The sequence below is a fragment of the Aythya ferina genome (assembly GCF_964211825.1).
Source record: "Aythya ferina genome assembly, chromosome: 2".
Classification (NCBI taxonomy): Eukaryota; Metazoa; Chordata; class Aves; order Anseriformes; family Anatidae; genus Aythya; species Aythya ferina.
In genome coordinates this window covers 52271098-52285227 of record NC_140297.1, presented here as the reverse complement: position 1 = coordinate 52285227, position 14130 = coordinate 52271098, and the positions used below count along the sequence as shown (strand labels likewise).

The following is a 14130-nucleotide window of genomic DNA, read 5'->3' as shown; positions in this document are numbered from 1 at the left end:
GAGGGGGGGCATAGTTGTTTACACAAAGTCTCATTTTTCATTCAGTCCTATCTGATCTGATCCTATTTATACATCTGAAGAAACAATTTTAAGTGTTTCAGCCTTTGTTGCTGAAACAACTATTATCAGCCCCTTTCAAGTGAATTACCCCTTCTTTCCCCTTGTCCCCTCTGCTAAAAAAAAAAAAAAAAAAAAACTAAATAAGCTGATTGTTAGGCATTATGCATTTCTAATCACATGGAGAATCATGAATTACCTACGTTAGTTAGGAGGTTATTACACATTCACAGTTCAGCTCATACTGTTGCCATCTAAATATGCAGGTCATCCATGATGGTGACCCACGTTAAAAAATAAGCACAGTCCTAATGTCTTGCCTGTCAGTAGGGGACAGGTGTTTTTGAATGCACTTTTGACAGAAAGTGAAATTTTGAGGAAAATTTAAATGATCTTAATTCCTTAGAAATGCATAAAATTATCCATTGCTTAATCAATTATTCACACATGCATGCCATCTCCCACAGAAGAGGCTGGATCAGGCATCTACATTATTTGATGTAATTAAGTTGGTTGTAAAATAAAATGCAATTGATACGGATTATTGCTGGGATTATTTGCCATATGTGGCACACAGAAAAACAAATGGTAGGTTACCTCTGAATTTTTATTTCAAGTATGTTACACACGTTTATATGTAAAAATTGATTATAAAAAAGCAAATGTGACATTAATTCACCATGCCCTAAGTAAATTGCATATCCCTTGTAACCATTCTTCTGGTCAGGAGCTCATTGGACTCCATCAACGTAGACACCTACCCCTCTCACAGAGAAGCTACTTAGTGATGCATGGTGCTTTCCTCCTATCAACACTTCAAAATTAGTTGAAATATTATAGAAAGAGCCTCTTTGTCACAGCCAGGAATTCTGAACTGCAATAAAAAAAAAAAAATCCCAGAGCTGCAGTTTAACTTTCAAAGGGTTTTTGTTTTCTTGGTTGGTTTGTTTTGTAGAAGGTATTGATTGTGTTCTCATGTGTCTGCAAATTCTGATGTTTTGGCACAAAGTCTCATGTGGTGGCATAAACACCCACTGTCACTGTAGATCCTTCTTGCTTCACCTTCTGCACTGGCAGCACAGGAAGTGGGGTTACTTGATCTCAGTCTCCAAAACATCTCTTGTCCTCCTCAGCCCAAAAGCATAAGTCTTCTCTCTCTTATACTGCGTGTCTGAGTTCAGCTTCTCTCATAGCCTTGTTTCACATAAACTACACACTGTCAACACCAGAAGCTGAAGTTCATTTGCCCCGTCTTCTCTTCCTGTATCTCTTGGCTGACCCAAATCATCCCAAAGATACTGATGGTTGATTTCTTCCAAGCCGTGAACTTGGTCATCGCTGGTGTAATTTGACTGACATAGGCTTCATTTCATGTATTTGGCTTCTTATTTTATAAACCACAAAGTAAGCCATCTTTGTGTATCCTTAACATCACATGCTGCTCCCCTCTTATTTTTGTTTCCTCAAGGTTAACAGTCTTCTTGAAGCTCCCTATGGATTAACCTATCTATGGACATCTCTAGGAAATGACGGATGGACCCATTATGCAAGTGCAACCCTTCTCTTGCAGAGATGAAAAGTCCCTCTCAGTCCAAGAAGATTCCCAGAATATTTTCTCCCTTCCTACACTTCAGCCTGTCTGTCACTCCAAGATTTAAAAATGCATGTTGATTTGAATCATCCAGGACAACATTATGAAGCTACCTCTTCACCATAGTTGAATGTCGTACAAGTCATATCTCATTTGCAGTACAGGAACTGCACTCAGGATCAGTCTCGTAGTGCGGAACAGAGAAAACCCTGCACACTTAGCTTCTCTGAAAATACTGCAGCAGCTGCGGTGTTTGCCTTTGCAGGACTATTAGTTCACTGGCAGGCCTAATACCCAGGCTTTGCACTGCCATGGTGTCCCTACAACCTGGTCCGCATATCACAGGAGTAGTCCATCTTGCTCAGAACAAGAGGGCTGCATGGCATAGTGAGAAATCTTGATACCAGCTTCTTTAACAGCTTCATGATACCATTGCGTAGCTGTAATGGCATTTGTCAGCCACCTAGCACCAAAAGTTACTGTAGTGAGTACCAGTGCTTTTTGAAGGCTTGTCCAGCACAAGCACATCACTGACGGGTTACCCGTGCCATCAGGCAGTCCTGAAGAGGCCGTATGTCGTTGTTTCTCTCCTCTCCGTACCACCCAGCTACTCATCCCACGTCATATGTTTACTGATGAGTCCATGGTGCCATCAACAGCATCAGCTTAGACAGAGCTTGACGTAACCCCATTTTTGCACATGTTGTCACCATTTAAAACCTGGAAAGTTTTCATTTCTTGTACGTTGAGGAGGGTGAGCATGTGTTTCTCATCTTTGCTGTTCTTATAACTGGGAGACATACTCTCTTTTCTTAGGCATGTCTAGAACAAAAATCAGAAAAGAAAGTTTAAAATTGAGAGTTCCCGTGAAACACAAAACTTTCAAAGTTCAAAAAATTTGCTTTTTCTTCTTGCTAATCATAGCTCATTACACCTTTTAAATTTATTTGTCAACAGAAGCACCCAGCATAAAGAAAAGCTGTTGTTTCTTGTGCAGTGAGCAAGCTTTATAGGGCAAAACCCTTAGTCACAGAGGGCAATTTCTATTTAATTCGAATTTTTAAACGAGTAGGTTTTGCATTAAGTGTGTTTGCACCTGTCCTCAATACAGGCCTGTCTCCAAAGTATTTTCATCAAGTTGTCAAGGTGAAGCCCAAGTCCTGCCACCACTCTTAAACTTAATGCCACTTCTGAATTTAGTGGAGATCAGGCACAGGGAGGACAAGGCAACCTGTAAGAACTTAACAGACGTTTTAAATAATGAAGCTCCTTTGTGAGAACAGAGCAATATTAAACATTGATGAAAGCTATGTTGATACCTGAGAATGGACTCTCACCCAAGACTAAGTTACAGGTAATCCCATCAGAATGCTTATCTTCTGATATGGCTCTGCTTTTTTTTTATTATTTTTATTTTTATTTTATTAGCACCACTAAAACTGGACATTTTTTATCTAATTTCTTCAGAGGGAGATTTCTTCAGAGATCTGAAATTCTTTCAGGACATTGAGCAGAACTGAGGCATCTGTCTTTTTCTGAGTGATATCCTTGCTTTCATACTTTCATCCTAACAAATTCCTACAAGATTTATCTTGTCAAACTTTAGTCTGAATGGCACAAATTACTGGCAGGATTGTCAATCTAAAAAGGAGACAGGCATAAATTTAATTGCTCCCTGAAGGTACATGAAAAGCTACATTTAGCTGCAGCTAATTAGATATTCTCCAATCAACAGTTATGATTCATCTGCTGATGAACAAAACAATAAGGCAAATATGAAATAGGCAACAAAAGTTAAATTTGGCCTCCCAAATTGTTGGGGTTGTTTTGGTTTTAATAACGCCTACCTGTAGCTCCATCTCATTGCAATTTCAGAGGAAGGGGAAAGCAGAACAAACCCATTGTTTGGAGATGTAGCTAGTCTTTGCACTGCTCTGAAACCCAAAGCCCATGACGCCTCTAAGTCATAAAACAGAGGCCTCCTGAGTTTTGTGCACAATGAGGGGATGGGGGGACTTCCCTGCTATCACAGACACGGCACGCGTTTGCTCCTGTGTTTGCTCTTCTCCTAACCTTCTCCAGAACTACCAGTAAGAATTAAGGGTAGAGATAAAACCTCCAAAGAGGAATGGGTATTTATGTTGCAATGTATTCATCTGATGATTCTACACTAGTGCTTTTCTGTTCAGTACGCTCATCAGCTTTTTGCCAAGTGAATCTAAGGAAATGGATGGCATGCTTTGCTGAACTATTAATGGCTGCCTTTGCTTGTAATGTTAATTTACAATTCCAGATTAACTCTCCCTGAAAGATCTTAAAGCAGAAGTTTAAGAACAAAGAACTTGACAAAAAATGCCCATCTGACATGGGATTGTTGCTGTTTTAGGTGTAGGAGCTGAAGCAAAAAATAGGTGGACTTGAATTTGTTCACTAGGCTGTCACACAAAGCAGTGTCAGGGGTGGGGAGAGGATCCCAGATGTCTGCGCCTCTGTCTGGGCAAATTCTGCTCCCAAGTACCAAACCAGAAGGGCTGTTAAACTCTTGAACCAGAGAACAACTTGCACTTGGAGTAACTGGAAGCAGAAATGAGCAGCAGGGTGCAGGAAAATAACTGTCTGTTTTAGGTTAGCTCAGGGTGGAGTGAAATGTTTTATCTCTTTGGGGCTCCATCCTGTGTTACTTGTGCACCTGAGTTTCTGTCTGGTTTCAAAAATACTGTGTGAGTATTTAAAGGATACGGTCATAAATTAGTATGATGGCCAACTTCTGACTGGCTTTGTTAAGGTGGTGCAGGCAGAGAAAACAAGCAGGGCATTTCTGGTGATTTGGGTTAGTTGTTATGTTTGTGATAAAGAGAATTACTTACACAGGTAAAAAAGATGAGCAGCAAGTAAAAAATCCCGAGGCATGTCAGCATGAAAAGCTCAGCTTTGTATTTTCTTAGTTTTTCATCTTCTATTCCAGGGCAACCTAAAATGTAAAACACAAAGTGTTACACTGTTCTGTAAAATATTTTTGAACTGTTGTTTTTGTGAAATGCCACGCAGACCATGGAGCAGTTAAGAACCATAACTATACCTGTTACTTTTAGTGTGACGGTGCCACTTAGATTGTGTTCTCCTCCTTGTTCCCCCCAAGTGCATTTGTATGTGCCACTGTTTTGGCTGGTAGCATTTCTGATCCTCAGCGAAAAGGTGTCATTGGTGAGCTCCAGGGACCCTCCAAGTCCTTTCGGATAATGAGATTCCACATCAAGGATTTTCCACGCTACTCCATCACCATCTCCAGCCATCTGGAAAACACAAATATGTTTCTTGTCGTGGGCAACCACATCATCCCAAGCTTTAGGAGAAAGAGTTTTAAAGCTGGCTTACATGTATGACTGAAAATGCAGAGGCTGAAGCGAGGTGGGGAAAGAAGCTCAAAAGCATCCAATACATTCACATTCCAACCCAAAAGTACTTGATTTTTTTTTTCCTTAAATAAACACTGCATTTAAGAAAGTGAGTGCTTACGAGCACTTGCAGAACTATTTGTAATTTGCCTCACTTGGACAAAATGCTGGCCGAGATGCTACGTGGTGAAAGGCAGTGGTAGAAATGTGCTCTCAAAGCCTCTGAGCAGAGGCCCCAGCATGGTTCCAGGAGGGAAAGACAGCCCACAGGGAGGGAGTTGCGGCAGAAGGTGGTGGCCTACCCCGCTGTGAGAGGTGGCTTCAGGGACCAGGCTTCCCCAGGAGAGTGTGGCAGGGAGTGCAGGCCTGGGGTTTGTGCTGCCTTACACCAGCTTTTGTGACCCCAGTGCCTGAAACCATGGGGCCTCTCTGGAGGAGTGGGAGCGCCCCTCTCCCCTCAGCTCTTTGTTGGAACCACAGAGCACAAATTGCTTTGACTCCTTTGGATGCAGTTGCGTGAAGGTCACAAGCAGGTTTTTGGTGTGCTTTGGGAGCGTTTGTATGTTGAATTTCTTAATTGTAACCAGAAGAGCTACATTCCTTGGCGTTGCTGAGAGGCTGCTGGAGGAATGAAGCGTATTCCCAGAACAGCTCGTACTGCGGGGCAATAGGATGCGCTGAAAATGACAATTGGCTGGGAACCACAAAGAAGAGAGGAATCCCTAACTTGATTTGAAAGATGGGAGAAGGGTTTGAATTAGCCCGTGTCCATTCTTATTCATTGATGCTGCTCCCTGGGATTTGAGGTAGCCTGCCCTCTGTGAAGGTTTCCTGGTAATGAATTTAGGCTTTCTGTGGACCAGAGCTAGCTCATACAGTCCAAGGCTCAGCTTTTCAGCCAAAGCTATAACTAACGTAAGGCAAAGCTTTTTTATTATTATTTATTATTTTATTTTAATAGGCATATTTTTGGGTTGCATGTCTGTGCTTACTTACTGCCAGTATAGCTACTGCATCAGGGTATAGCAGTTACACTGTAAGTTATTAAAATTAACACAAGGCTAGGAGTATCTGGTTTCTCTTTCATGTGTTTGCATGAAGAAAGCATACTTGGGAATCTGGAGAGAAATATGGGCCTGATGCTCTGTCATGCTTTTGTTCTTTGAAAACAAAAAGTGGTGTAAAATACCAGTTGGGGAACTTTTCAGGAACTGGGGAATTAGACAAAAGTACAAGATTTTCCTAATTATTAAGGTCCTTTCTCAGAAAGTTTTGTGTGTGTTTTTTGTCTTTTTGGTTTTTTAAGCACATCAACTGAAACAAGGAGCAGTAATTCCCTGGGACTTTCCACGCTATATACAGCAAGAGGGAAGAAAGTACCTTCTTCCTCTTAATCCCCCCATAAAATTACCCCAGCTTCTCTTTCTGATTATGCTCAATCCCAGGCAGCTAAGAGATGAGCAGTACCTATGGTGGTTTTCAGGCTGTCAGGACTTCACTTTGCTACTGGGACTGAAATACTTTCAGGCCCTGCACATTGTCAGAGCGGCAGCCAGAGCAATCCTAGTGCATGGGCTGGGTCCAGGTCTGGTTACAAGTGGGTCAATAGCAGTTAAGTGGATAGAGTTGACCTCCCTCAGATCTAATTTTCACCATTCTCGCTTCCTTCACCATCCCCTTCCTCACTGAAATATAAAACTGCCCATAGGGCACTAAGGAGAACAAGCCTGGCTGCCCTGGCTTTTTGTTTGATGGTTTGTTTTCTTTTTTTTTTGTTTGTTTTATTTACCAATAAATAAATAAATAAATACATTACTGATAGCTTAAATAATTGCTGTCCTGGATGGTAAATGACACAGTGATTTCTTGTGGCTGAGACTTGGGGATCAAAAAAACACTTTGATCGTTCTGCATGCAATTGTAATAACTGCTGGTATAAGGGAGAAGCAAATGAAGTCCACATATCCTATGCCTGACTGTGCACTTATTCCCAGTGAGATTTTGGATTATTTATCTTCCTTATTTTTATGGGGGCACTGAGATTTGATTATTGCCTCCAAAGCTTTCTGAGGAGCTTGGTTTAAGCATAATTACAGTCACAAGTACTGTGACAGTACCATGGGGACAGGCAAGCCAGAAGGACTCCCTCTGTGTAAGGCAAAGCACCGTCCTCAGGGCTGCATGAACTACATGCCTGTCCCCAAAATAGAAGACAAAGTTACTGTGTGGCCTAATCTGGCTCCCTCACTTGGGGAGAAACCAGGAGTGACCTGGATGGGGGTTCATGAACCTTTGCCGTCGGGATGGAGGAGGAAAGGTTCATGGGCACAGGTTTAATTCTGGGTGTGTGTGCTGCTTCTTCTCCATTAAATCTCCCCTTCAGTGGGGAGCAAAGGCAGGCAGGCCTGGTGTTGACCATGTGCCCGGCAGCCTCCCTTACATTTCTGAGGCTACAGAGACATCTGGTGGCATTTTCCCAGCCTCTACATGCAGCACATCCATTCTTACTCAAAGACCATAGCGATCCTTGCCCTGACACTTGAACCAAGCTTTTCTCCGTTTCAATCTCATCTCCTGCTACCTCATCAAAAAGCATCAAGCCCTCCCCTTTTAAATTCCACAAGTAGCAAGGAAACAACTGAGCAAGTTTTCACAGGATGGCCCAGTCATTTAAAGGGAAGTCCTAGAAGCATTCAGCAGTCTGCCTCTAGCTCTGTTCAAGCTTACTTTTTCCCCAAACCAAATTAAAATTACAAAAATGCCACTGTGTTTGCCACCCCCTTGTAAATTACTTGGCAGACTCTCACCAGACAGATCATTTCCCAGCTCAGGTGCCTATGATCACCCAGCACCAATTCATGCCAAGTCTCCTCCAGGTGAAGGAACAGCCGGAGGTAATTTCTAGGGGTTTCACCCAATTAATTCCCCGTGAGCTCAGAGGGATCGAAGCACATGCTGTTGATGACGTCAATCCACTTGTGTAGGGACCATCCTCTCCTTTAATCAGTAACAAAATGCTTTCTGCCTATGTCTGTGTTTCATTTCCCTTCTGCTATGCTGGCGAGTAAGCCATAGCACGCTGCCTCCCCCTGCTCACCACCTCCAGCAGGAGGAAGGGGAGGTGGGCTTTTCATGCTGCCACCTTCGTTGTTAGTGGCTTTACCAAAATCCAAAAGGCAAATCATGAGGTGTGCCCATCAGAAAACTACTGAGCCTATTTGCATTGAATAGGTCTCAAAATCATGTTGTCTGCCAAGGACAACTGAAGCATGAGTTTTGCTGCGAAGTGAGGACCTGTAGGCAGGCACTATCACTCTGCTTATTTGCATAAAACTCTCCATTGAGAACATTAAACAGAGAAAAAGAAATGTGAGTTTATGTGGGGTTTTTCTGTTGTTTTGCCCTTGTCACATATACAGGGACCAGAAGCTAGCAAGGACCAGAATTAAGACCTGAGAGTCCTGGTGGCTGCCAAGGTGACCAGGAGCTGGTGATGAGCCCTTCTTGCAAAGAACGTGAACAGCCTCCTGGGACGCCCTAGGACATGCTGGAGCAGGTTCAGCAAAGGGCCTCAAAGTTAATTAAGGACTTAGAGTATCTGATGTTCAAATTGAAGCTGAGAGAGTGGGGACTCTTCAAACTGGAGTACACAAGGCTTGAGGCATCCTGCTATGTATAAACACCCCTTGCGGGGGAGAGGGCAGGATAAAGAAAACAGAGCCAGAATCTTCTCAGTGGCCTTCAATGACAAGACAAGAGGCAATGGGCACAAACTGAAACTCAGGACATTCAACTTCAACATAAGAAAGCCTTTTTTTACTGCAAGGGTGGTTGAACTGGCACAGGTTGTGGAGTCTCCATCCTTGGACTTATTCAAAACACAACTGGACGCGGAACTGAGAACCCTTCTCTAGCTGCCTTATTTTTGTGAGTTTAACAGAAAGATTTTCCACTTCCCAAAAGCTTGGAAACATTTGGTCTAAAGAGGTTATGATTTTCTTATATGTATTCTCTAGCCAGTTGACTGATTCCTGTAAGTTTCTCCTGGCCTGGAACGTATTGGTTAAGAGTGGTGATACTGTGGATATTAAAATGGGATAGGTATGACTGAAAATACTGCTGAGCTGATATATTTATGTTTTCTGACTGGATGAATTCTGAGAAATAAGTAGAACAATGCTTCCAAGATTTGCCACTAAACAAAGGCAGTTCACCCATGCTGTAGCACTTGCACCCAACTAATCAATTAAAACTTAATTTTATCATGTATGTGTGAAAGCAAGCTGATTTTAAGTCAATTTATGTTCTCTGCTCTCATTAAACACCTTTTCTCATCACACTTTTCCCAGATTAAGGTGGCACTTTGGCTCCCAGGTAAATCAAACTGCCAATACAATCCACTTTTCCTATAAAAGCAAATTTTTATTTGAAGCAAAATGGTCCAGGCCCAAAACTGATGTAAGTTTAAAGGTGGAATGTATTAACACAATTTTTTATTTTTTTTTCTGAGGGTGGGATGATCATAAAAATAGTTTTGTTTAAAATTTACCATGAATAAAGGCCAAGTTGAAATTTCTGACTGCTAAAGAGATCTAAAAACTCTATATGCAGCCAGAAGGAATTTATTTTCTGAAAGTAAAATATCTAGAATTCTGGCAATGCCTGATAGCCAACATATAATGAATTGCAACTGAGCTGAAACCACTTAATAGGTACATTTTGCAGCACAAAAGCACTTTCACATTTGATTAGCACTGAAGGTGCATCCATATGGTTCCTATATGGTATCATGTAGAGATACGAGCATTAAATCTGAAGGAAAAAAAGTTTTTTTTCTCTAAAATTGATATAAGTTTGGGGCACATGTGACTGAATTCTGCCTGTGCTTTAGAGAAAAACAACAAAAACAAAACAAACCCAAAGCAGCAGTAAAGGAATTGGCATTAGCCAGCCCCACTGGAAAAGCCCTCTGACTCATGCAAACAGCCTTGCTATTGTGTAGGATGCCCTAGCTCAGGTCAGACAACAGAAATGTTTTGGTCATGAAATCACTTCCACTGCTCTCTTCCTGCCTAAGTCATGAACGTGTAGGAGCCACCTGAAGCCAGATAGATGTCTGAGTTTGACTGTGTTTCTTTGGGTAGGTTACAAAATAGATTGAAGCAATTTAGCAACTATTTACCTATGCTAATAGATAATAACTATGCACATTTTGCAAAAGTAATTTCCTTTGAAGGAAGGTGAGATTAATGTTAAACATCTATAAAGTTTCTCTTCATTTTGTAATTTGACTTCCCCCTCTAATTCTGCCACAATTTTATATTTTTCGGGGAAGTGTTATAAAGTTAACAGACTTCTCTCCACTGTAGTATAGCCTTCTATCCTCTTCCTCAAAATTTGTTTTAAATTAAGACTGTTCTGAGTACTACATGAGCAACATAGCTAAATATCCAGTGGGACTTCATTTGTGTGTTTCAACTTGATTTTCGAACTGGATATAAAGTGATAATTATACATTTTTATGAAGTGGTTCTCATTTTCAATGTACTATACAAAGAGAAACTGTTCAGTTTCCAATAGCTCTGTGAGGCAGAACGCTAGCTAAAGTTTCATTGCCCAGACTCTCATTTCATAGATGGGCCATAGACATTCAAACCAGTATTTCCACATGCAATTGCCAATGCCTGTGTGCTTTTGCAAAAATGCCCTAGTTTTCATTTCTCAGTTGGCAAACATCTGCAATGCTGATAGTTTTATGGCACACGGGTTGCTCCACACCCCTCAGAACGGACCACCCTTGGCGGGCGGCATCATTATGAAAAGTTTCTCACTAATTTTCTCAAGGCCACTTAATGAACGGGGTGAGACCTGCAGCAGGCTGGAGGAGGAGGAGGAGGACTTGGTCCTCTACCTTCTCCATGCACTAGGCATGCTTACTTTAAATATTTCGAAGTAACAAACATTTTGTCTGAGCTTGACTGACTTTGATCCTAATTCTGCACAGGATTACTCAAACGCTTGATTTTGTGCCTACAAATAATCCTGCTGGCTCCAAGAATACTGGGCGTTTGACAGGTTAAACACATACATGCCTATTTGCAGTACGCGGCGTTAGCAACAGCGAAGGAACTGTTAAATGTAATGCTTCCTTTTTACTTTCAGCTGGATTTTGACACCAGAGTATTAACTCCTTCACACAGAACTGACACAGCAGGTACTTTAAAATGGCAGTTTGTTGTTCTTTTCTTCTTGTTTTTCTTTTCTTTTTTTTAGCATATCATATAAAGCTATTTAAAAGTATCTCTGAATTTATTGGAGCATGCATAGGTGCCAGTGGGGAAAAAGGTTGTTTTTTTTTTTCACCACATATTCACCCTGTGCAAACAGCTGCATGTGCAGCACTGTAATGTTGTCACCGTAATTTTTTTAAAGCAGCAGGAGCAAAGGTTAATTGCTTGCATTTATTGCACACTTCAAAGTGACCTCATACAAAAGATTTACCCTAAAAGCTGTTTGAACTTTACTGTCTGAAATTTCGTACTATTTGTCAGAATTACCTTTTAATTAGCCCTTCGGGGGTAAATGTGGTGTTTATTGATTATTCCTTCAGTTGTTGGTTTTTAAATAAGAGATTAATTCTGTGTTGGGTAGCCTAGTCAAAACCTGTCATTCCTCTAACCTCCTTGTGAAGTCTGGGATGGGGACAACAGCACACAGCCAAACTGGGGCAAGCAAAGAGGTATGGAAAATACACGCCCTTACCCAGCCTTTGAAGCAGAAGGCAAACAAGAATAAATTGATGTCTGCCCCACCTTCCACAGTGATGTTCAACCAAAGGTTCTCTCTTCTGTGTCTCTCACCTGCATTGAACCCAGCATCTTGGAAAAAGGAGACTATAGATGCTGCAGTTGCTGAGGGGCTCATCAACACTTGTTTGTAACAGATCTGATAGAGGTAGGCACCTTTGGGTTGCAGGTATCGTCTAGTTGTTAGGCTGATGCTTATTATTGTAACAACACTGAAATTCAGATGCGTTGCAAGTTTCAGCCACAGAATCCCCACCTAATGACACAGCTTATTTATTTACTGTGGGGGAATAATTTCCCCCTTCCTCCCTTCCACTGCTCCCCCATCAGATGGGAAAATAACTCTGTAACTACAACATTTTAAATTCCCAAATAGATCTTCCACTATTACAACAATCAACAGCGAGCTGGATTAGCAGGCAACCAGAGGACCACCAGGGCTAGCCCACAGCAAGCAGCAGGAATGCATGGCTGGGAGTGAGGAACGGGGCACAGCAAAGCTATCCTTTCTGTGTGTTAATTTGGCACACTGTAAACTGAAACTATGCACTGAGATGCAAGCACACAGTGCTGTGCAGCAAGTCGGCCACCGCTTGTTCAACCAGTGGACAAATTAGTTTATCTTTACAAGAAATTTCATCTTGAAAGTGGTTAGCAGTGCTTTCCGCTCATTAGCCGATGGACCCTTGTAGCTCTCCCACAAATAGATGGCAAGCAGGGTACTCCTGCATTGGAGATGGGGATTCTGACCCAGGGCAGCTGAGATGTGGCTTTTATTTTGTGACTACAAGAAGATAACTGAGAAGTTCTTACTCTCTGTCTGCGGTCTGCATTTTCTTCCAATATGCCCATCCCAACTAGCCAAATCTTTCTGAAGAAATGCAGTTATTTGTTTAGTTCTTCCATTTCAAAGAAAAAAGAAAAAAAAAATAATCTCCTGTTTGGGGGAAGATTAACCAAGCAACAATATCAATAACGTTGTAAGGTTTCAAGAAAAATCCTGGAAAGACTCCTCTTTGGAGTCATATTTGGCAGGCTGTACATGGGACACCCCCTGAATTCTGATCCCTGCAGGCTAGCAATTGTTAGATAGAAAAGCAGGCCAGGAGCAATTCAAGGATTACGCTCAGTCTGTCTACAATGACATGGAAAACTCCTGTTCCCTGTGATCAGCTCAAATGCTCTCATTGCTGCCTTATCTCTGCTGCCCTGACAGGAGGATGCCACTTCATAAAATAACCCATTTTTGTACAAGAGACGCCAGTATCAGGTACGAAAGCAAAGCAGACCGCTCAAGTAACTTAGGATTTTTCTTACTTTGTACCAAGACACTGTCTGGTAGGTGACCAAGGAGTCCTGAAGAACTTTACAGGGCAGCAGCGCTTCTTCATCACATCTCACAGCAACATCTGGGCCAGCTACAGCAGCCCCATGGACCAAGCACCACACTGCAAAGCACAGGTACACATTGCATTTAAAAGTGATTGCCTATGTAATGCTTCCCGTCTTCCCAAAACATAGCCCCACAAGCGTAGAAAAGTGTGAAAAGTGTGGTGCTCCCCACTTACCATTGCACAGGGTGACGACCAGAGCGTAGGCTGCTGTAGACATGGCTTTCATTGCTTCAAATCACAGAGCAGCAGCACTGTGCCTCTTCACAGGACAGACTGTGAGAGCAGAGTGAAACTGCTACTGCTTTGAGAGTGATATTTCTGGAGACAGGCTGGGGAATCCCCCCCAGAACTTATCTCGAGGTGCCCCATGTCACAGGGAAAATCCCTACGTGTAGGAGCCAGTGCTCCTCCCATCACATCAGTCGGGTCCCTCCCATTTCTCTAACCGCCTGCAGTGGTAGCACCTCCCCTCTCTTGTATTATTATTTCCCACCCCCCTCTCCTGCACTGATCTCAACAGAGATATCATTGATCATAGGGTGCTGTGGGTCAGCATGAAGGGCATCAAAAATTGGCACTGCAAGAACCTCCCTCTTGACTGGTGAAATGCCAGCCTCCTGAAATCCCCTCTCAGCCTTTTTTTCTGTTTGTCTAACAGGAGAGTGTTTGTGAAAAGGTTGGCCATATGCAGTGGCATTTCTGAAACCACAAGTAAACCCTCAGCTCATAACACCAGGAGGGCAGTGTGACTCGGCTCTTAGGGCTAATCGGGAACTTACAGCATGTAGTTCTTCGCATAGGTAGTCATGATTTAGCAGAAGCATCTCTTCCAGTGTATTCTGTCATTTAAAAAAAAAAAAAAACAGGGGCAGCTAGAGTGACATCAT

The 14130-nt window shown here is 42.2% G+C and overlaps 1 protein-coding gene across 1 annotated transcript; it reads right to left on the bottom strand.

The window, feature by feature from the left end:
• Window positions 1-646: 646 nt before the first annotated feature.
• CD83 (CD83 molecule) lies at window positions 647-13654 on the bottom strand. Its single transcript, XM_084510289.1, has 5 exons — window positions 13418-13654; window positions 13167-13297; window positions 4728-4941; window positions 4516-4619; window positions 647-2470 (listed from the first exon to the last, which is right to left on the bottom strand). The coding sequence occupies exons 1-5, from the start codon at window positions 13467-13469 to the stop codon at window positions 2315-2317; spliced, it is 657 nt and encodes a 218-aa protein (XP_084366415.1). The 5' UTR covers window positions 13470-13654; the 3' UTR covers window positions 647-2314.
• Window positions 13655-14130: the final 476 nt, after the last annotated feature.

Bases quoted from the DNA above. Each gene is read 5' to 3' on its own strand.
- CD83 (XM_084510289.1), bottom strand. From the start codon at position 13,469: ATGAAAGCCATGTCTACAGCAGCCTACGCTCTGGTCGTCACCCTGTGC. The intron at 13,298-13,417 runs GTAAGTGGGGAG...TGTGCTTTGCAG, and splicing joins GGTCGTCACCCTGTGCAATG to TGTGGTGCTTGGTCCATGGG. The intron at 4,942-13,166 runs GTAAGAAAAATC...TGTGTTTTCCAG, and splicing joins AGACAGTGTCTTGGTACAAA to ATGGCTGGAGATGGTGATGG.